We start from the raw sequence: 24727 nt of genomic DNA, 5'->3' as shown, positions 1-24727 counted from the left end.
CTGTTTATAAATAAATAGATTATTCATTTTTTATTTCAGATCTTGACATGGATCCAAGATGCTGGTAACTATGCGGGACGGATTGTTACACAGAACTGCAGGTTTCTGGATGGGTAACTAAATTTCCGTATTTCCGGTTTACTTGTGTTATTTATAAGCAAGATAAAAGTAAATACACCGCAAGAGCGAATCAAGTGGAAATCATGCATTATGTATGTATTTACAGTCAGCTTGTAGCATTTTTTTTTTACCAAATCTCAATTTAATACAAACTTTTAAGCTTATCATGCATATAGTTTGATGCACATTCTATAATTATAATATTAAAGATTTGCAGCATATATATGGAATGATTCACATCACTGGATACTGTATATATGTAACATTGCATGTGAAAATGCATAGCAATAAGTGATATAATACTGCTGAAAAAATCACATTGCAAGTTTTCATATTTATTTTCAAAAATTGATGTTTTATGCATTTTTCAAAAACATTAATTTGTGACAGAAATATGAAAAACTGCGATAAAATCTTTTGTCAGCATTCTTGTATCGCTGGTTTTTAGATGTTTACACAAAATTTGCTCATTCCTGGACAAAAGTTAAAATATTAAAACTGTTAATCTGTAAGAGTGCAGCCTAAAGAAAACAAATGAAATAAAAAGGGTTTTTAATGATTTCTAGCAGATAAGTTTGTTGTCAAAGAACCAAATTCAAGGTATCATTATAGCCATCTGTCATGTCAGAGACAATACACTAATGTTATTGTATTATATTTGTATATGATGTATAGGTCCTAATTATTAGGTCTATCAATCCGGCTTTAAGTGATTATGAGTTGTGCCCTTTATCTAACTGAGAAAACAACTGATGTTTTATTATACGTATTTTACAAGTGGCTCTGTGAAATATTCTGTGACTGTTAAAATGTGTATATTTAAAATATTTTGTATATGTACTCAATTTTTTTTTATCATTGTTTTTTTGCTCTTAAATAATTTTTGTTTTTCGTTTCAGAGACTCAACGCCATGTCACAAATACTTCAGAACCTAGAATGAAAGTTACCGAAAGAGCAATAGACTTTCCAATCTCTACAAAATTCATCTTAGCTGTTTTTCAAGGTTATTCTTTGAGAGTGTGGTGGTGTTGAAAGAAGTACTGTTTTATGCATTGTCCTTTATATACCGACTCTTGACAAACTTTCTTTCGTCATATGTCAGTTATGACAGAAATTAACATTGGACTCATTCTCTTTGGCAATCCAACCCTTAACAACGAGAACAACTCCAAAATATTTGATACTGTTCATAAATTCATACAAGACTCGAAATGTTTCTGATCATACCTGAATGGCAAAGTTTCACTAATATGGTATGTACCCAACATATATTTTTCCTAATATCTCTATTTATATATCCTTTATACAATAACTTGTGCTTATTTTGTATCTATTATATATCGTGTTTGAACTATCGACCCTATATCTAAACACACAATACTTAGTTTATTTTTTTGTCATTAGTAACATTCTTTCTCGCATAAAACATATATATCGTCTTCTCGTCAATCGGCATTTTTTCTGGAAAATGAGTAATTTAATTCCTACGGAGAAGAACTCTATGAGCTATGCTTTCGTTCCAATCCATTTCAATATTATAGACAACTTGTGTGTGTGCAAATTCTGTGTATTTGTTTGTATATGTTGAATAAAATTTGTTTAAATCAAATAAATATGAATAGTTTCAACTCGTTAAATTAACTTTGAATGCTTGTACCATATTTATAAGAGGTATATTTATTTGAAAAAACCCCTACAGAAACAACCTCAGTAGCCAAAAAGTTCAACAGAAACCCCGTTTCATTGCACAAGGTAAACGCCAAAGACAAAGAACACAAACACAAACAAGAAACATGGAACAGCAGCACAAAACAACACAAACAACCAGTACATATATACTTAATAAAAAAAATAGGTGTGTTTATCAAGAATTGTTAGGTACCGCCTTGTAAATTTACTGGTGGCATCAAACAGTCGTTAGTGTGCACAACCTCACTATTGTCCCAACAATCCCGAATAAAGTAAAAACGTAAATGGTTAATCTTATCAAAGTATGCATTAACTTGAAACTTAAAAATAAAACTAATAGGCAAACCCCAAGAACTTCAATGATAAGAAATTCCAACTCTCCGCAGACGGAGGAATACACTTAAGAGTACCTAATGCAAAAACTTTTCAAAGATATGATGACGTTATTGTTTGAAACTATGAGCATCACACACAGTCTGCCGTGGAAAATAAAAGGCTTAAGACTGTGTGACCATAGCGTTTTATAATAAAAAAAGCATCATTGTACTTAAACAGGGAGAAATAAGGAAAACATTATTAAAAATAAAAACGACATGTATAAGCTAAACTTTTTTTCTCCAAATGATTACATATGACAAATATTTTAACAAAAAGACTTCACATTCCGGAACACTCCTAGCCAGCCAAAGGCGGTTTTAAAGATAACTTTAATCTGCAATTTTTCATAAATCAAAGGACTGAAAGTTTAGTTATGTAAGGACGCTATATTCAACCCCACACCTTGTTGGAGGAACTCATCTTCAAAAACTAGAAGGCAAGTACTCTTCAAATTATTGCCGTATATCGACGGTTTAAATAAAGTCCAAGCAATTCGTTGAGTCTATCTGCCCAACTACCTGCTGGAAACATGTTAATTTTACGAATTTTCTTTGAAAACATCACCATAAAAATCGGGATGAGTAATAATATTAGCAATCAGCAATTTAAGACTACTATCGTACATTGGTATTATATTATAATGACCATTAACAAATTCGAGTAAAATTCTCGTTCAAATTAATTTCTTTATGATATCAGTATTTATGTAATAATCTGACTGAACATTTAAGTAAATGAAGTCATAAAACATGTATATGGTCATGTTAGTCATTTGATGCAAGTTAGTTTTAAAAACTACAACAACAACAACAACAACACCCTCTGTGATTCATATTTTATTCATTGCACTTCGTATGAATAAAGCTCAATAGGAAAAGCTTATGAGCTTTGCATTCTACATTTAATGCATATATGATCATGTTACTATAGCGTATAAATTGGAACTATTACGAATTTAAATACAGTTAATTGTTTTCAGTTGGTTCTTTAAAAACTCTCACTAAATCCCATCCGATAGTTTGCCAGTATTCCATGCGCACGCAGCACGCGCCCACTGTCAGCATCCGGGTCCTCTATCCGCGTCAATTTAAACTAATTGAATATGTTTGTAACCGATCAGCGTCGGTCTAGTCTGCGTCGAACACATAAGCGGACAGGGTTTTACAATTGACACCGTGGCACAAACTATGTCATCAATTGAATATATAAAAGATAAGATATATTTTCAAAATCATATTAGAGCTTCAAGATGTTTTATAGACAATTTAGCAATATTCATTTGTTGATATAAATTTACTCACACATATCATTTATGTTTAAAGTCCCAGTCCTAGTATAATTAAGTAATGTAAACTGATCGAAATGTATGCATAACCAACTGACTTCATCAAACTTTTAAATATTTTTAACCCACATATTGATGAAAGAAAGCATTTATCTCAATAACAAACATGCAATAAAACCGAAACAATTATCTGAATTTTGTGCGCACAATGTCACTACGAAATTTGATTATCAGGTGACTTTCTTAATGCAAACCTGTTTTTTTATAACGGAAGTTGGAGGTGTCGCATGGAATTGCATACAGGCGAATAAGACCCTTAACAAAGACCACAAAGACAATGATGTGTTTCGAAAGAAAAGAGATGCATTAGAAGGTAATTATTTGGAGCTATGGCAGAAAAGGTGACGTCATACTTTTTTAACGAAATGAAAGAATTCAATTATCTAAATTAAACCTGGAATATAGATAGTTAGATAGCAATTAGCGGAAGTGCAGTTTGCAATAGCACTTTCCATATTAATTGAATTAAACACACTTCCAGACGTCTTTGAGGCATTGATTCCAGACTTCGTATACAAATGCATCTTATTAAGAAGATTTCCTTGTATAGGAACCATAGACTGTCTTATTGTTTATATCTGTAAAAGGTTATAAAATTATGCAGCATAACTCTAGACGTTTTTGAGATAGATCTTATTGAGGGGGAGACTAGTGCACAGTTACCATAACAACGTTTAGTATTTTTGTTCATTGTGTTTGTATGTAGCATATTCTAAGGACTTCTCCTGCGTTTGTGTCAAACTCTTAAATCTTCTTTTCCGAACATACGGTCGGGGGTATACATCGGTGTGCATGTCGTATATTTTTGCCTCCCGACTTCTTTCTTCGGACTTTCATCGTTGCAAGTTGTGATCGTTCAGAAAAGCAGAGTTTCCAAATATTTTCAAAGATTACGGACGAAATACATATAATTTGTGTGAGAAATTTCAGTTTATAATACCATATCATCAGGTATTATATGTGTATGTTGGTTGCGTATGTGCTCTGTATTATTTGTATTTTTGTAAGTCTTGAATGCATTATCACGGCCCTGAATATATTTGTTTTAAATAGTGATTTTAAAAACCAACTTTTACCGGAATAGATGAAGTTTACACGGTACTATACCAATTTCCTATATGTTTCTAAATCTCATACGCAGTAATCTCCCTTGTCGAGCAGCGAGAAATGAAGTTTTGAATAACTAACTTAGTATTAAGCTTAATGTGCTCGTTTTGCAAAAGTCATTCAAAATAATAATTTCCAGGGTATTCCTTCATAATGTATACTAGTCTTTTTATCCCTGTTCAAATTATTTAAGTTATTCATAGCAGTAAAGAATTTTCACAAAAACAAAAACAAATGTTGCAGTATTATCAACAATAATGTCTGTTGAATATATGTATACTTCACATGTTATCATAATTGTAAATACGGTTACACGGTGCACTAATAGTTTTCTAAATGTTTCTCAATCTCCTATGCAGTAATCTCGCTTGTTGAGGGAGTTTTGAAAAAGTAACATTAAGCTTTATTGTTTGTTTTGCATATGCCATTCAAAAGAATAAATTCTACATTATTCCCTCATAATGTATAGTAATTGTCCCCGTTTAATAAATTCCTACCAGTCAAGTGTGTTTACAAAAACAATTACAATTGTTACAGTATAATCATCAATACTGTCTTTCGTATACATATGTGTACTTAACTTGCTATCATTGAAGTAAATTACAACTTTTGATCTACATGCATGTTTTTCGTCTTTTTTTATCGCGCCAACTTGATGCTATGCATCATTTTTGTCTTGTTTGCCTTTGATCACCGATACAGTGCCGCATACGATGCCGTTGGTTCTCTAAAAGTTCCGTGTTTGGGAGTGTCATTGCAGTGGTGCATTATATATATATTGGGCTTCTTAACTGTGTTTGTGAGTGGTCTTCGGTCCCCTCACAGTGGTACGTATGTGGTCATCGCTTCCCTCATAATGGCGCATTGGTAGTCTTCGCTTATAACATGAGACGAATGTTTGAATGATATAGTGTATAAGTAAATGGATGTTAGAATATCAATGAATGCTGCTTACCTGTGAAGGCAGCGCAAGAACTCAAATTATATTAACATAAATACAAGATTTTTTATATTAGATTAAACTCTCAACTGATAAAATTTTAAATGCATCGTATGAGTGTTTTTTTATGAATGCAGTCTCAATAATTTCCGAACACCCCTAGTACATAAGCGGATGTACATTGTACTTTTTGCTCTAAAAAGAAGAAAAAACCGACGCGTTAGCGCGTTAGGGGTGTCCAACAGGTGGCCGTGTAGCACAATAGTATTCCAAATAGGGACTATTGAGAAAATGAATTAAAATCCTAAAAACTCCCTGAAATACTATATTTCAATTTGGCGACGTCATAAATCATATAAATTAAATGTATTCAGCGCCAACATTATTTGAAAATCCTTGAGAATAAATATACAAACGTTGTTGAAAAAGCTGTCACAAATTAGTATTTATGCGAAAAGCTACAGAATCAAGCTCAGTAGCAAAATGTTTAAACATAAACCCGGTTTAATGGCACTGGGTAAACGCCAAAGACATATAACATAAAATATAACAAGATATGAAAGAATTTCAAACTAATAACGTATTATATACTAAAAGACTGTGCAAGTACCCGAGCTCAATAACCAATTGATCAAAGGCCAATAGCAAACTGAAAGAAAAACAATGAAACTTCACATTACAAAAGGTTTCTGTTAGCATTTTACTACATCAATACCAAAACAGATTTTGTCCCAAAATGCTGAAATAAATGACAATATTTAAACACTCATTTACGAGTAAAGGGAACCACAATGAAAAGTGCCGGCACAACAGTTACATTAAAGGGGCTTAACACATATTTTTGAGTCCATTTTATTCATTGTAAGACATGTATCAGGAACAGAAAGTGTATTCCTTATCGTCTATTTGTACCACTGGAAGAAGCCCATACCGTCCAGCTCTTTCCTGTAAGCCTCAAGTTCGTCCGGCGTCCCGTTCCGCATCGGTGACCTTGGGCCCCCAAGGTCAAGGCCGACCATGGCCATTATGGCCTTTAGGGCTGCGACGTTCGACCCAAACATGTCACCTGAAGAGAATATCGGAACCAATGAAGGAACTTTGAATGATTCTGCTGGATTTAACGTCGAATGATTTCGCTGAATTCAACGTTAACGTATTGTTTCATTGGCCTTTATGTTAAGAAGACGACTTCCTCATAAAATGCCGACCATCTCCGACTGCGTTGTTTTTACATTATCATCAAAACCTATTTTCGGGTTATATGGCAAAGGCTTCTTGGTATCACTAAATGTCACTCCTTTTGGATGTAAGGCCATTCTGGAGAAGTATTAAACACAACCTTGAATGTCTGCGGCACAAATGAAGTTACTATAATTGCATTAAAGGATCAATTACTGTCATTTTGTATTCATTTGATACCGGCACCCCTGCTGTTGTAAGCACTGACATCAACTATTAGCTGATCAAACTCTTGGTTATTTTCTAAATAAATGATTTTTCGAAAGTGAGAACCAATCAATATAGCACAACATATCTTAAATGGAAAAACAACATTTAGGATAATTTTATATCGAAACTGAATGATAAAATAATTGTAGACAATAACTTAAGCCTAATGGATACATGAATAGATTTGTGACCATGACTAACGAAGCACTATGTTTTGGATAAGAATGACGCTTTTAACTGCAGCCGCCGTGCTTGCCATCAGCGGCACATTTTTCTGTGCGTGGTATTGACTTGCTACCTCTGAGTCAACCCTCCGCGTTATCCTACCGTATTTGTTCATGACCGGCATGACCGGCATAGGTATTGACTTGCTACCTCTGAGCCAACCTTCCTCGTTTTCGTACCGTATTTGTACATTACCCGGCACATCTGCTGTGCACGGTACTGGTCCTCCCGTGCCTCTAGGATGCGACCGGCCGCCGTGTTGGTCAGTATCCGATTCATGAGCGGCGCCATGAAGTTACACAGGCTTCCAACAGACCCATCTGCCCCTAGCACCATCGCAGCCATCAATTTCTTTAAAAAGAAACCAGAAATCGTGTTAAAAATAAATAATTATTTAATTGTCGTCAAACGAGCTATATTAATCTGGGCGTATAAATCCGATCAACTCCAATTTCTATTTCTTCCAACTTGTTATCGATCGTGAGAAACCTCATTGTACGGGGAGCGGGGTGGGGGAACATGTAAAGGCGGTTTATGTGAGTATTTTGAGATGAGTTTGAAATTCGCAGTGAACATATTGAAAACAGCGTGTTTTTAGCCATATTTTCATCTGGTTATTTAATTATAGATATAAATTAATCGATGACGCCCTTTCGGCTTTACTGTTTTCTCGTTGTTTTTATTTTCTGTTTGGAAGCAGTGAATCCAAAACAAAAACAGAAGAAAAACCTTCTGTGGACAGCGTGCTATTTTACATTTTTTATATTTTATTTTCCAATAATGGCTCTATGTGGGGTTTTATTTCTCTGACACCTTTTTGCTGTAGTTCAGCCTTCACGACAAAACCACACTGGTTTCACCACTTTTATGGGCATCTGAAGCTAGTGCATGCACATTTTGTTATCTTATCATACTTTGAGTTAACATTGATAGGCATGAATACGTCAATACATGCTGTACAATATATTGAAGAAAGAAAAAGTTGATAGTTGTACCCAGCCCTATAATCTGCCTTATACCACAATCTACATCTTTATTTCGTTATTGACACACGTTCAAGGGCTATTTTTAAGCTGAGCTTGACTGCAATAGATAGATATTGTAAATACTGATTTAGCAATTTGGATTTGAATATTGCTAATCTTGCTATTATTTTGAATAGACTGACAAACAATAAATAGAACATGTTAAAGTTACTTGGCGTTGATGAATCACGTTTAAAATCCCTGTAGTTTATATTTAATATATGACGACTTTGTGACACAGACTTGACTATTTTGTAACTCTTTAATGCCATTGTTAGTTGTTTACGGACTTCATGTTACATATACTTTATGTACACATAATACCCTTTTACCTAACGCTAAAGTAATATATAAGCGCCAGGCAAACAAATCGCACAGTTGTACTTCGGAATCCTTATACGTTACAAACATTTGAAAGCTTTACTTAATGCACCAGTCAATTGTACCTCCCCCCCCCCAAGATCCGGGGAATAGCGGGGACTTTGACTTTCGGTCCAGCCAACCCCGGGTAAAATCCCTGCCCTGCGGGGACGAACGAATGGGCCAAATCCCCCCGCACCCCAGGAACCCTAGGTAAGGCCCATTCGCCGCTATATTTTGTGCGAAAACAAAAGCAGCGCATTCACCCGGCACTGCGGGTCCACCTGACAGGTAAACACACGGCCTATTTCCCCAGCTGTCCCCGGTATACCCACGGACCTGGGGGTCCGTGGTTACAATTGACTGGTGCATCAACAATAATAAACACAATTAATGTTCAAGACTTGGAGCGGTTTACGGTGGCAAGGGTTTAAGTTATAAGAGACATAATTATCATTGAATAATGCTTTAAAATAAAATAATAAAACATTAAAATAGTTCTTAGTTTCCTATCTATTATTATTGTGAGCCTTAAGCTTGTCATCATGAATATCATGACAAATAGATACAAGCCAGTTAAAATAGCTTTCAGAATAAGTGGTTGAGTGTTAAAAATATATTTTCAAACATGTGTTTAAACATGTGTTAAATTGGCATTTCCTCACAAGAAAATGTAGCCACAGTCTTAGTTGACATGATTAGTTATATTTTTCTTCGTACAAATATATGTTTATCAAAATTAAAGTTTTGTCTTCTGGCACATCCTCTGTTTATCTACCCGATCAAAAACAATAACAACTGACTGCTCATTTTATCAAACTAAATGTTAAGCGAATTAAAAAATACTGCCATTATATTGGACACAATGAGTTTGATCATTAAAAGTAGTATGTATTCCTGGGGTTTTATTATACATACACTTATCATTTCGTTGGTGAGGGAAAACGACGATTGAAAAAAATGTTCACACACACACACACACACACGCACGCGCGAACGCACGCACGCACACACGTACACACACACACACACACACACACACACACACAAAAGTTGTTGTCCACAATAACGATAAGTTTCATAACAGTGTCTTGTATAATGGTTAGGATAAATATGCGCTAGACAATTCTGTTTTTGGGACCCAACACCGGCACCGTACAGGGCGTCAGCGAAGGGCGTTATGGCGGATAGCGGCTCCGTAACCGCCAGCATGGAGCCAGCGGCCACGCAGAGTTCCAATACTTCCATACACCAACTGGACATGAGCTCGCTCTTCAAGAACCAACCGTAAAAAAGAGATCCCCGACAGAGGCCATTTTAACCACCCCCGGGGAATAGAACATAAAAATAATCCCATGGACTCTTGACTGAATGCTCTTGATAAACTGGATGAGAGGGTTAGTAAACTGTTATAAGACATAAACAAGCTGTATGTTTTTATGCATGATCAGAACAAGATATTTGATGGTTACAAGTTACAAACCACGATGACAAGGTGAGTGCCGTTGAAATCACATACGGTAATACGTTAATAGTACTGATATAATTCGTAAGGATGTCACCAAATCCTATGGGAAACAACTTATTTAAAGTCACAAAAGATGCAATCTTGTCTCGAAAAATTTACCTGAAACTTCGGGCTGAAACGTGGGAGCAGAGCGAAGCTACATTGCGTGATTTCTTGAACACTATTTATTGAACAAATTGAAAATTGCTACCGATCTTGTCAATGCTATCAACGTCGAAAGGGTCCATAGATTTGACAATAACTCTCAAACGAGTGCGCCCCCCCCCCCCCCCAGGAAGCTAGGAAGTATTGTGACCCGTTTCTAATAGTGAAGCTACCCTGACATCGAGCGCTGACGCGACCGGCGCGACCTGAAATGGTCGCAAGCGGCTAGATACTCCCAGGCACACACCGGAATTGCACACCGCATATTTATATAACCCTTTGAATAAAAACAAATAAGGCTGACTGTGTGTGATGCCCATTGTTTCAAACAATAAATGCGTCATATGTTTGAAAAGATTTTGCATTAGGTACTCTGCAGTGTATTCCTCCGTCTGCAGATAGAGTTGGGATCCCTAATCATTGAAGTACATGGGCTTAACCTATAAGTTTATTATTATTTGTTTTATAATTAAGTTTCCTAAAGTTAATGCATACTTTGATAAGATTTACCTTTTACGTTTTTACTTTATTCAGGATTGTTGGGATAAGAGTGAGGTTTGGGCACGAAAACTGGTTTAAACCCCCAGTAAATTTACATTTTACTGACCGTTCTAAGGCGGTACCTAACAATCCTTGATAAACATACCTAGTTTTTTTATAAAACAAATATTGTATGTGCACTGTGTTGTTTGTGGAGTTTCGTGCCATGTTTCTTGTTTGTTATTTTTTGTGTTTGTAGTCTATGTCTTTGGCGTTAACCCTGTGCCATCAAACGGGGTTTATGTTTAAAATGTTGGCTACTAAGCTTGTTACTGTAGTTTTTCAAATCAATATTCCTCTTATTAATATGGTACAAGCATGGAACGTAGTTTTATCTATGTTGAAACTATTCATAGTTGTTTCTCTAAAATATAAGTAAAAATGCATTTTACATATGAGCCATAGGTATTATAAAAACTATAAGACCTTTTGACTTTGAAATACCAGAAACTGGTATCAATACTGACACTTTTAAGACATAGGAGAAAACTTGTTATATTTTGTTTTCTGAAGATGCGCCTTTCAAATGCAACTCGCTGTAAAAAAACGTTTTAGATTGTTTACCATTCAAATGTGTAAGGACGTACTGAATTTATTGACGATCAGACATCGTACAAGGCTACGAGAAAGTGTGCCATGGTGCTAAAAGCATGATCCCATTTTCTAAAAACCTTTTACTGATTATTGGATAAAAATAATGATGTGTCATATGTTAAAAGAAGTTATGACTGACGTGTAAGGTGCGTCATATCGCCAAAATGACTTTACAACTATTGTTGAAAACATCGGCACGTAAGCTTAACACTTATATCTCCATATTTATGCAAAAAGCTACAGAAACAAGCTCAGTAGCAAAAAGTTTAAACATAAACCCAGTTTAGTGGCAATGGGCAAACGCCAAAGACATATAACACAAATTCACAAACAAGAAACATAGAACAGCACACAACTCTACGAACAGCACAGTGCATAAAGACTATATACATATATATATATAAATAATTGGTATGTTTATCAAGAATTGTTAGGTACCGCCTTGGAACGGTCAATAAAATGTAAATTCACAAGACTATTGTGATAATAAAACACACTATAAGCGCCATATTAAAAAAGAGAAAAGCTGAATACATTGTAAATCTTGTCATAATGATATTAGCACTGATGATTTTTTTTCGATATTTTTCGAACTTAAATAACAATATGCCGACCGCATCGAATGACAGCGCATTGCAATTTTGTAATATTCATAACATTGATAGTGATGTTGGCATTTTGAGGAATTTGACTTTCCATTTACTGCATGGGAAATTGAAACAATGAGCAATGATCTGAAGAAAAATAAAGCTTTTGCTGGTGCTTAGTTATTAAATGTGTATTTTATTGCTACTATCGACGTTTTGTCGTCTCAATTATCTGATATAGTGGTATAACGCTTTGGCTGTGTTTTTTTCTAAAATCTTTACAGGAATATTAAATAAACGCAATACAGAGTGGGCTGAAAATCACGATATCATCAGCGATGCCAAATTTATATCCGGGAATGGTCGCTGAACTGTTGATGATATTTTTGTACTGAATTAGTAAACTTTTGAATAAAAATAAGCGCTAAGCCTTTGCAATTATAGATATTAAAAAAGGCATTTGACAGCTTATATAGAAATAGACTATAATAGAAAATAGACAATCTAGGTTTACCTGGCAAAATGTTAAAACTCATACATACTATGTATTCTAAGGTAAAAGCACGTGAAAGAAACCGTAGCACATTTTTTTAATCTTTTGAAATTTCCATATGCTTAACGCAAGGGGAAATTATGTCCCCGATATTATTTTCTCTATTTTAAAAGATATGGAGATGATTAACCTTAAAAGAAATATATTTTATACATGTTGTTTGCAGATGCTATGGTTATAAGAGGCCCTCCCACGAAGAATTTGCTAGATTCATATTGTAAAAGTTTGCGATTAAAAGTGTACTCTAAAAAAGTAAGATTGTCGTTTTACGAAAACGCGGTCATGTAAAACATGCTGAAAAGTGGTCATACAACGGCTACCACTCGGAAGCTGTTGAAAGTTTCAATAACATTCGGACTGTTTCAAATTATACTGGAAGTTTTTAACCAAACCAATCAAGAAAAGCGGGGAAAGGCAGAAAGGCTCTTAATATCCTACTTTAAATTAAAACCCCCACCAGCCTTTGAAACCAAGAATGATATTTCCATTATTTGACGCATTTGTATCACCAGTTTTGAATTAGGGTAGTTAAATCTGGAGGTTCAAGAAATTGGAACGGTTCATTTAAAGTTTTGTAAATTATAATTACATCTAAAACAGTCAACATAAGATGAATTTGGTAGATAGTCATTGTATATAACAAGGTATACAAGAAATAAAAAGATTTTGGTGTAAAACACTCAATATATCGATAATATAATAGTCAACACATTGTATAAAGGTCTTGTGGCAGACGCTACGAAAGGAAAGCCTAATTTGGCTGGTAATGTAAAACTATTACAGATCTCAGCTGGTGTTTCATATGTTTGGATTAATCACAACTGTGTCGATAGAAAATCACTCTATTTAGTACTTGAAGGTTGACTAATTGATCACTTTAAACAATCATGGTAGAACTCGTTAAGTAACAGCCTAAATTTGTGTACGCTCTGAGTATCTCGATAAATTTCCTTCGAAATATCGAATTCCTTTTGCTAAAATTGCGACTTTCGTCTCACCAGTTACGTATTGAAACTTGGCTTTATGGTAACAATAGAATTGCTCGTAATAAAACATTATGAAATACTCGTAGTGGTGGTATTGAAGATGAGTTTCACTTTGTTCGTGTTTGTTATGTATATGATGATTTACGTAGAACATATTGAAAATAAATGAATACTAATAATCAATACATATTTGTTCGGCCTAGCATGATATATTTCACTGATCTTATGCAAAATACGAACTTTTCCATTTAACTTATTTTGTGCATTTTTTTTAGAAAGGATTTGAACATCTTTATTACGGTGTTAATATTGTTTCGTAGTGAAGGCTAATGTATATGAAAAATATAGCTTTGTTCATGCATTTTAATAGTTTACACTGTACATGTTTGTTATATGAAATGTCTCTGTTCGTGATAAATAGAACATAAATATTAACTTAACGTTTGTGTCCCCACCGTCAATGTTCATTTAAACAATATTCAGAACAAATTAAATGTGTAAAATACTGATAACTTAATGTGATCATATTATTTTTTTCGTGTATCACATTCAAGCCTTTTGTATAATGGTTGTGAATATGTATAATTGAATCAATCTTTTGATCATGTAATGAGGAGCACGATTGTGTTCAAATTACTTAATAAATGTGTTTAATCTTGAATCTTGAATCATAACTGATATTAGGGCACGTACCTTTCGCTATTTACGAATGAATTTATTACCTCATCAGTACCGAAAACGAGGTTGTACTTCCCGTCATCCCTGTGGGGGGCGGGCACGTGGACACACCCCAGCATGTCGACCAAGTCCTTGGAAGAGAACTTCACCCCTACCAAGCTCGGAATCTCCGCGGACGCGGCCTTGAGAAAGTCCTCAACATTCGCTGAAATATATTATACAATGTCATCTAAGTAATATCAAACTTCATGTTGATATGCGTCTAAATGACAGAACCACCACCATTACCATCGTCGTCGTTATCAACAGTTTCATCAGAAGAAACAACAGCAGCATACCCCTATACTCAAGTACTTTATCAAATTGTTTAATATAATCATCACGTACTTTGTCTTATATTACAACATCGCTCAGAATCAATTTAAATTCATAATTCCTCACATGGTAATAGACTTCCAAGTCATACATTTAATTTTCATTTCGTTTAACGATAAATAAATATTGGAGGAGTTCATTTCCCAGTTTAATAACATGACATTTTCTCTATTTTTCATGAAAAATATTCTTATTTACGTTTGTTTCTGTACTTAAACAAGAAATAGTCATGCACATGTAACACAAGATTACGGTCATCTGAAAGATGTGACGTCAGAATTTGAAAGCAAGTTAATTTCTTGAAAAGAATAGTTTTTTATGGTGTTATTCTTACTGGATATCATCTCAGTATTCTTTCTTCAAGTGAACAGAATGAAAACAATCGCTAAATATTTTCCGAGTACTACATTTCTTCAATGCATGTAGCGCGAGGAATGACTTTGCATTGTCAGTTTGGGTTTTCTGTCACCTCTGCAGGTGAAACAGCTAAGAGTGTGATAAAAAGAATCTGACACTCGTCTTCAAATAACCACAATTGTATTCAACACGCCCAGGATATATGTTAGTATGCTTGCACACGTTTGCTTACTTACAAATATCCTGAACTTATTGAATACAGCTATCATGAATTATGTTTTATATGGTGAATCGTGATCGATCCCTTAAGTTATTTTATGCAAAACGCCATTTTAAGATGAATGATGAAACCAATTCTTCCGTAACTATTTGGTTAGAGTTTATGTACTTAAATATTCAACCCTTAAATAATTGACGAAACAAACAAGCGCATGGCTATAATTTAATTTTTTTTTTTATAAAAACGTATGTGAAGGAAAGGACAGAGCTATACCGATATGCTATACAGTTGAAAGAAAAAGTTTTTCTGTTTGGCTATATCATTTTTTAATGAAACTATGCCACTTGCCAGTTGACATGATCACTTTGGCATGACCTGTTTTGTTAAAGGTCAGAATAATTATTGTTACATTTTTCAATCCATTTCCTAATGTCCGCGGGGAAAGTGATTATTTATGACGAATAATATATAAAAAAAATCCGGGAAAATATCAAAAGGTGTTGTGGAAGGCATTCAACTTCAACTAGCAGAACTCCAAAAACACCACGTGAGTGATTTATGGGCATATGCTAATGCATTTATTTAGATATTAAGGACACTCAGCCATTCGAAGTAAAACGAGTACACATGTATATGTTCATTACCTATGTGTCCTTTTCACTTCACTTGAAAATATCGATGACACTTATCTATCATACTAAGTGTTAATATAAATGAGAACTTTGTTTGCTATGACATTTTTTGGTTCCTTCGTGAAATTCATTAGATGCTTTATGATTTATCTTTATTTTAAAGCCGAAATATCCCGGCAAGAACTTTCTTAAATTACACATATTACGCAATGTCACATAACGTATAGAAGCAACTTATGTGAAATTTTACCAACACGCTGGTTTATTTTGTCATAATTGACGAGGACCAAGCATCTTTCAAGAACATGTGGATGTCCTTCGAGATGTTCGATGAACTGCTAGAAAGAGTGGGGCCCAGGATATCCAAGCGACACACCTGGTACAGGATGCTCCTGGAGCCTGGCATGTAGATTCTCTTGGTTTTGCGCGTCACCTTCCTTTGGGAAAAACAGTGCCTGGATGAAGTTCGGTTGGAGGCTCCCTCACAACACCCAGTTATACCTCGTCCATGTGTTCATGGATACTGGCTTGACATACTTCTCTGACGAGTTGTTCATTTGCCCCATCACCTTTTATGAATGACATGCCATTTCTGACAAGTTCTATGAAAAGTGGAAATTCCCTTATACATGTGGAGCACATGATGGAAAACACGTTGCCTACCGGTGTACTCCTAAGACTGGGTCCACGTACAACAATTGTTAATGATTACATTCGGTTGTTCTGATGGGTCTTGTTGTTGCTGACTACAAATCTCTCTGGGAAGATGTAGGTGATACAGTATCAGGTTCGTCATATCCCGGTTTCATAGGACAGGATTGTCTTACAGTGTAATCAGGTATGAACACCTCATCTTGCACTGACAGGGATCAAGCAGTCTTCTTGACCTTTATCTGCATCTTGGTCTTGTCATCAGGTTGGCTGGAGGAGGTGGAGGGAACTGATGCAGCAAATAAGTCAACAAAAGAGGCACGAGCGGCACGTAGGCCATCGCCGAAAGGAGGAGATAGAGAGCATGATCACAAGCAGGTTAAAAGGCGGCTCTAGAGGATGATGGTGAAAATAATGGCGAAGACGGGTTCTCCTTGCCTCTGCCTCGGCTCCTTGGTGACCTCTTGGTTGCTCTCCTCTTCGTTTTCTTCAGTGCCTTGTTGATGTTGATATTTCGCTGACAGCAGTATTGTACAGAAGGGGCACCGTATTTATGCAGAACGTCACGCGTTCGTCGGCAACACGCCGAGTGCGCTGCGTATATGTTTCTCATATGCTACTCCTACTTATGAGATGAATACACAGGCGATGCGCCGTCATAAGTTATATATAAGCTAATAATTTATTACTATTAGGTTAGTCATACGATATGGTTACGTTCAATACCTTCTGAGTTATAATGCCTTATTTCATTCATGCTGTAAAAGTGTTGATGCTTTTTTGGGGCGAATGTCGTGTTGCACCATTACCGTAGGTAATCATCGTTGGATACCCACTATTGCGGAACGAAGATTATCGTGGTTGATAGATCTTGGCTATCCGACGATGGTCTGAGATCTGCTGTTTTTGATTTAAAACACATTTTTTGTGGGTTTTTTTTCTTTACGACAAACACAACAACAAAAAATAAGGGATGGGTTCGATAGACTGGAAAGAAAATTACATTTAGGAGTATGAACCAATTTGGAGTAAATATAGTAACATTTCTAACTCTTTGTTTCTTTACTAGAATACAAACGTACGTTCAACTCCGGTAAGTGATGGTAGATGGTAAAAGTAAAAGGGAAGTTCCGGCGCAGCGTTCGCCACTTCTCGGCAGTATTTGATGAGGTTGTCTGAAAACAGAAACAAACTTCGTAGAACACATTTACAGTTTATATAATTAAAACATTAAACCTACAGCGGCAGCAAAACATATCTTGATCTAACCTGTAAAAAATCACTCAATTATTATCTAACGAACGCACGAAAAGAGACAAATGCCCAGTGGGGTTCTTCTACCAAATGTAGAAGTCCATGTCGACGTTCTAAAATTGGTTAGCCACGATTTTCATGCTCGCAGTGAATAGGAACATATATATTAATACGCGTTACTATCGATACTTTCTATGATGAATCATAACGTTTCATAACGTCAGAAGAACATCTACATAAAAAACAAGGATTCCTCTGTTTTCAAAAGGCTTGATTGTAAAAATACGAAAACAAATCAGCACCTTTTTATATGTATGCTCCTGAAATATTTCGTGTTTAGGTATTTTTAACCTAATTTGATTTTTTATACGTTAAGTTTACGTGTCATTTAAATAATATACTCTCGCTATAATGTCATGTGTTTGCGTCATCGGGTAGTATTAAAAATGCGCACTTCATGGTTTTTCTAATAAACACGTAGTTTTATAATCATGATTTTTTAGTAGTTAGGGACGTAAATACAATCATTATCGGGTATGAGGGTGGCTTGAACTTAAAGGTTGACTACCGAAACCAATAATTGAGATACTGTTGCTATTTTTCATAGGCAATTAGCTAGAGCCAAAACGATATGCATTCAATGACATGGGGTCAAGTAGATTATCGCCTTAGATAAACTCTTAACTGTGGTAAGAACCGAATTAAAGGTGAAAAAAGAGACGAAAATATGAAGCATGGCGAATTTTTGTGCTGTTTTGTTGTTGGACCGGAAACAAACATGCATTAATCTGACACCCCTAGTCAACAATAAACAATTTTATGTAACCGTCCAAGAAATGTTTGTGCACTAACTTATATATTTCATGAACTCCTGGAATAAAATTGTGTGACGATGAGTGACAGGCTCTATATTTTTGTAATTTTCATGTTTTATTCGTACCAGAAGTAAAATTAAGGTAACATTCAACCATTATTTATTATGATTTATTGTGATAAATGGTCATGTGCGGGATTGTCTTGCAAGTACAAATGGTAGTCGGTGAGATATAACCAGGACAAATGGTTTTAACAAGGAAACCCTGAACTCCTAACAGTGCAACTAGTAGTACCTATAGTTTTGGGCTTGTAGAAAAGTGGTGGCACCGTGGCGATGGCATCGGCTCCTACCTTCTTAGCATGCTGAACCTGATACAATGAAACATTATGTTTTGATAATACATATGTTTTATTCTTCGGAATTTCTTTTACACACAGTATGTGCTTAAAGTTGAATTTGCAATTTTAAAGAAATTCTAAAAACAAGATAAGTGTCGCTTACATAAATGACAGATTCACACTGATTTAAAGTGGAGCTATACTTAGAAAGTTTACATTTATTATGTCTTAGTACATTTATATTTTTTGCAATTTGTATTCAATGTCTCTTAACTAGAATCGAATAAGCCGAATTCATCTTAAGGTAAAATAACGGAAAAATAATGTTGGACTTATACAAGTGTGTATTTTTAAATGTGATGTTACCATGGCGATTGTATCATGCAGATTCAAGGCTCCAACTTGGACGACAATTTGTTTAATCTTCCCACTGCAAATAAAAAACAACTACGCAAATAAGTTGAATAAAGGCGATCATAAGTACGTTCAATTCCTTTAAGTACATTCCATTGAAACTATTTTAGATGAGAGAGTTGTTGTTATTATTGTGTCACTAACAGGCTGTTTGTTAACAATGTGTATCTTAGTTGTGTCTGGGAATATTTTTTTCAATTAGCGTTGCTATAATTATAACGTTAAACAAGAATGGAAAATATTTATAGATTTTCATTATGCAGTTTATTTCCTGATTTTTAAAGGGACACTGCGTTACCACATAAGCTATAAGGAAACGTATCTCAAATAAATCTCAACACAGCGATCCGATTCACTGACCAACACTTCAGTCATTTGAAGGGAATGTACTTCCGGTCAGGAGTACATAGTGTTGATCAGTCAACCGGATCGCTGTGTTGAGATTTATTTGGGATATGAGTCCATCATTTTTTTTAGAAACATTCGAAAACTGAACAAATTTCATCAACTAGATGTATGTTCAGCTAAGAAATTTGGTTGCATTTGAAAGATTTGAGGCTAATGTGCATGTACACTGCATGCTTTTGTTGCAACATTTTGTTTGGGTATATTTTTTGGCATGCTTGTTTGTTCAAATAACATTTCGATCAAATTTAAGTTGTTTTACTTTCAGAAATTTAGGGAATTCGAGATTTTCTCGACATTTTTAAACTGCAATAATTCATATTTATTTTATGCTAGACAGTTGGTAAATATTTTAGGTCAAATGTTACTAAAGTTTGAACAGGTCATACGACACCGACGCTAAAGTTCATTCCCATCGAACCACTGTGGAGAAATTTAGCTGAGACAGCGTGTGGGCGACATGATGGTCGCAATGTTTTTTTCTTTTATTAATGTAAAATGATATATTATCTGCAACAAACTAGCTCGTATGGACAATTCTAAGCTTGTTGTTGAGAAATAATGTATTTACAGATTTTATAACCATTTGGTGTCTAGACCTTTTCAACAAGTTTGCTCCATAAACAGCAACATATCCAAAATAGTATATTTTAAATTCATGGACACAAAGCTTTCGAAACAAATGCCTGCCCTAGGTCAGTGGAAAATATGATAGGGATTATTACAAGATGGTGAAAATGTGTACCAATTGTGATAACAGTCACTCGTGAAATGCGGTAATAGTTCAATAATTAAAGGCCAGATATCATTAAGAAAACATTAAATTAAAGGGCATGTTACTTGTGTATCACTGTGGAATAACTGACAGAAAAATGTTTGCCACATGAAACAATCATGGTGATCATGAATGGTGACCATGTTTATGCAGTTTTAAATACGATCCTTCTAAAACAGTGGACGTTTTAACTTACAGACCGATCTACCGACTTACTGACCAATCGTATTGTGATTCCAACATACACATTTCAACTTAGGTTGCGGGGTTATACTAGTTTTTAAAAAATACATTCTTTAAAAAGAATTTGCATTTGGATCTAATACAAGGACTATATATCAGTAGTAAACGGAGATATATAAGTAACCCATTGCGTACGTTTTCTTGCCCACGTTAATCCACGTTTCCACTACCTTCTTACGTTCTTCCAACGTCAACGAAAACCCCTCACCCGTAGTGCCGTTAACTGTCATTAAAAAGGAAACAAATAATAATAATAATAATAATAATAATAATAATAATAATAATAATAATAATAATAATAATAATAAAAATAATAATAATAATAATAATAATAATAATAATAATTAGTATTATTTTTATAAGTGTTGTTTTTTAACGATTACCTTCGTTTTGCGTTTAGACACAAATAACCTTCTTTTCAGTTATATAAGGGTGGGGAAAGTGTTGTTGTTATAACAAAAGATGGATGTACTACCGTATATCTGGGTTATCCCTCGATCAACCAAGTATTGACAATAGGTCTCGTACTTGTCGTAGTCAACTTCTCTGAAAAGAATGCATGCAAAGACAATTAAGTACATGGACACGCTTAATGGGAAACACGTGCTATGCTCTTGCTGAACGGCACTAAAGCAAAAAGACAAACAATCCTAACACGACCATCAAGAAAGTTTATAATGTCAGGATTGCTGCCTTCTGAGGATCGGCGAAATAGTTTTTCTTTTTTGAGGTTCTTTCTTCTTATTCAAATGTTGTTTTTTTTAATTTTATTGCAGATGTCATTGTTCAACCTTGTAGTTTCAAACTTATAACTACAGACAAAGACAAGACGGCTTTTGATGCATCGAGGAGCTTTTAATGTTAATATGTATTTTTATCGTTATTTGAATGAAGATTGAAGATTGTGCAAGAACGTTCGTGTTCGCTTTCTAGGCAGAAACTAATACTTGTGTGAATCCGTGAGGCAGTGAAAAAGTACCACCTACAAGCTGCTGTATGAGAGGCGGACGCCTACACTACTAGACCAACTAGCTTGCATAAAAAACTAGCTACATAATATGAAATACTCTATTAAACATAAAAACTTAACAACCAAAAAACAAATCTTATTTGATATGAAACAAACAAAGGTTTAAAAAAAAGAAAGAAGAACATCCTTCTAATATAGAAAATAAAGGGACCGGTCCAGCAGCCATACACCAAAAATGCCCATTTACTCGTTCAAGGATCAAACGCCAAATGAGAAAAAGACAACAAACAAGAAATGGACAAGGCATAGTATATAGAATTTTTATTATTAACAATAAGCTGTTTGCAGTGATATTTTTTGCTGCTTCCTTGAAACGGTCATGGAAAATGGAGGAAATCTCTTTGGCATTTAATTATGTTTTCGAGTACTCAAATTCATGCCAACATTTATCAATAATGGCAAACTTGGATGTATGATAAATCAATTGAAACTATAGGGACATGCCATGCCGATGTGATAAGACCAGGGCTTTGTTCACATAACTGGGCAATTCCCCTCAACAACAAGGAACTCTACATACCCGTCTGCCGTCATTGGTGTAAACGTGGCGGGAATAAGCCCCTCTAATTTGAATGTCTTTATCTGAAAAATCACACAACATATACTCGTGGTATGCACAACACTAACATTTTCCGCTATACAATTCTGTCGCATATAGTGATTAAAGAGGTTTGAGTAAATGTGTTCAAATAAACTGATTGTTTGTTAATTCCTGAAATGAAACTTATGGGAGTGAACGTCCTTTAACTCCACCTACGAAAATATAGCATGCATCTTCTTTATTTCTAAGAGATGAACGGATGCATAGTCGGATACTCCCGGTACACTAGTGAGCTATGCTTTGTTGTGTACCATGGGTGGTTTGTCGACGAAAATCACGTAATCATGAATAATTAATGGAACAGTTTCATTTCTTCCGCAAGGAATCAATGTGGAAACAAGTACAAACCCTGATTTTTTCTAGCAATGCTGCGGGAGTCATTTTATGTTCAGTATATATATATATATAAATTAACACCTCAACTTTCCTTTCGGCAATTGCGTTTATCAATCGGTGACCGCAACATCTTCGGATATGTTCGGATCGCAATTCATCGCATAACATTATACATGCAAAGTATTGATCTTGTTATTGTTTGTATTGTGACAGCAGGTCCCGTAAAATATAAATCAACATTTTAGAAAGTGTTTATTTCTTATATTTTAATGTATAGTTGCCATAAGTGTTTCAATTTTACTTTTAAAAGAGATTTCAAGTGGTTAATCTTTTCCCGCGTTATTGTGACGTCATTTGAAACAATGTTTCCGGTTACAGTCGGGTCATTTTATTTACAGAATGGGTACGAAAGGATTACTGAAAGGTTTTCTTAAATGAAATTTTAACAATTATTAAATAAAATACTGAACTATTGGTGTAAATATAAGTAATGAATTGAAGGTTTGATGTAATTATCGGGGATATGAACACAATTGGGCTGGCCAAAGTACGCGTGGAGTCCTTACACTTTGACCAGCCCAATTGCGTTCATACCCCGAAAATGACATCAACCCCGCAATTAATTCCTTAAATGTGTATGGTTGATGATTCTTCTTTTATACTTGTTAAGATCATATGATGCTTTATAATACAATACAATGAATATGCAATCTCTCGTGCATCGTCGGCAGCCACGGTACTTTCTTTTGTTACACGCCATCATACATACCGTGGAAAAAATGACTCACAAAATATCGTTTTAATGATTTGATGATGAAAGGGAGACAACTTTTCTTGCGATGAAATCGCATGTAACAATTGCAAACTCTTCAATGGGCGTACATTGTCAGTTGCCACAATATTAATTGATATTCTTCAACCTTCACATACGATAACCCGGTAGATAGGATAGTAGATGGTATACTGTTTGGCCTTTAACCAAATCTTCATTTGATCCAGGTATGTTCTTTTTTGGCATTAAGAAAGGGACGGCACACAGAAACACGGACGCACACGCGATTACGCACACGCACAATGTTTATAACGTTTAGCGTAAACATAAACCATCAGAATACTTCAGTCGTCGGTACTAGCGGTAAGCGTCCGTTTATCACGAATATGTTATGAATGTATTTGAACGGCGGACAGAATGCATATGAAATAGGTGATGGGCAGAGTATGAAATGCTTACCATTTTGTAAAAAAGTGTGAGCGTTTGTAAGCAATGATTTCAGCGTGATATAAACATTTTGCCATATTAAAAGTGCATTTTACAGAATTTGCATTTTGGAAAGCTGTATTTAACAAAGGTGACCCGTTTGCATTAAGTTATCGTGTACATGGATGAATCCGGACAGTTTCCCTCAATGACATATAAGATAATAAATCCTTGATTTTAACGTTAATGTTGACACTAATTTGTCAGTATTTGTATTATTATTATGTAGGTAAATCTTACCGATGACATCGCGTTGCTTTTCTGTACACAAGCTCACTGCAGCTCTCTAATATCCAGTTACTAGTAGTGTACTGTCTTAGCTAGATAGTTGTTTCATATATCACTATTGTTATCACTTATTGGCAAGATAATAAGGGTTGATAATAGTTGATAGCGCACACATATACATACTAAATGTGGTTGGTAAACAAGACAGTGCATAAGGTATATTTATGATAGCCAAGGTCATGTATCACTTCAGCAAGTACAATGGGGAAGAAATACTTGACATACAATCAGATTTTAAATAAAGGTAGGATCTTAACAACCACTGTTAGCGATTCGGTAAATTGCAAACGTTATTGGTAGTATTTAAATGGTTGTCGACGATTATTGGTTGTCGACGATTATTTGATCGATCTTTTTTGCGAGTATGTAAATGGTTGTCGACGATTATTGGTTGTCGACGATTATTTGATTGATCATTTTGTGCGAGTATGTAAATGGTTGTCGACGATTATTTGATTGATCATTTTTGCGGGTATGTAAATGG

At 35.0% G+C, this 24727-nt stretch overlaps 1 protein-coding gene across 1 annotated transcript; it reads right to left on the bottom strand.

Moving 5' to 3' along the window:
• Positions 1-6261: 6261 nt before the first annotated feature.
• Positions 6262-24294, bottom strand: LOC128244913 (N-acetylneuraminate lyase-like). The gene is made up of 10 exons (XM_052963053.1): positions 24196-24294; positions 22281-22342; positions 21206-21276; positions 20866-20953; positions 19260-19323; positions 18848-18923; positions 17567-17659; positions 14294-14454; positions 7434-7605; positions 6262-6646 (listed from the first exon to the last, which is right to left on the bottom strand). The coding sequence occupies exons 1-10, from the start codon at positions 24202-24204 to the stop codon at positions 6483-6485; spliced, it is 960 nt and encodes a 319-aa protein (XP_052819013.1). The 5' UTR covers positions 24205-24294; the 3' UTR covers positions 6262-6482.
• Between the last annotated feature and the right edge of the window lie 433 nt (positions 24295-24727).

This window comes from Mya arenaria, chromosome 8 (assembly GCF_026914265.1).
Source record: "Mya arenaria isolate MELC-2E11 chromosome 8, ASM2691426v1".
Taxonomy (NCBI): Eukaryota; Metazoa; Mollusca; class Bivalvia; order Myida; family Myidae; genus Mya; species Mya arenaria.
The sequence above is the reverse complement of the archived record's forward strand: the minus strand, read 5'-3'. Positions and strand labels throughout refer to the sequence as shown.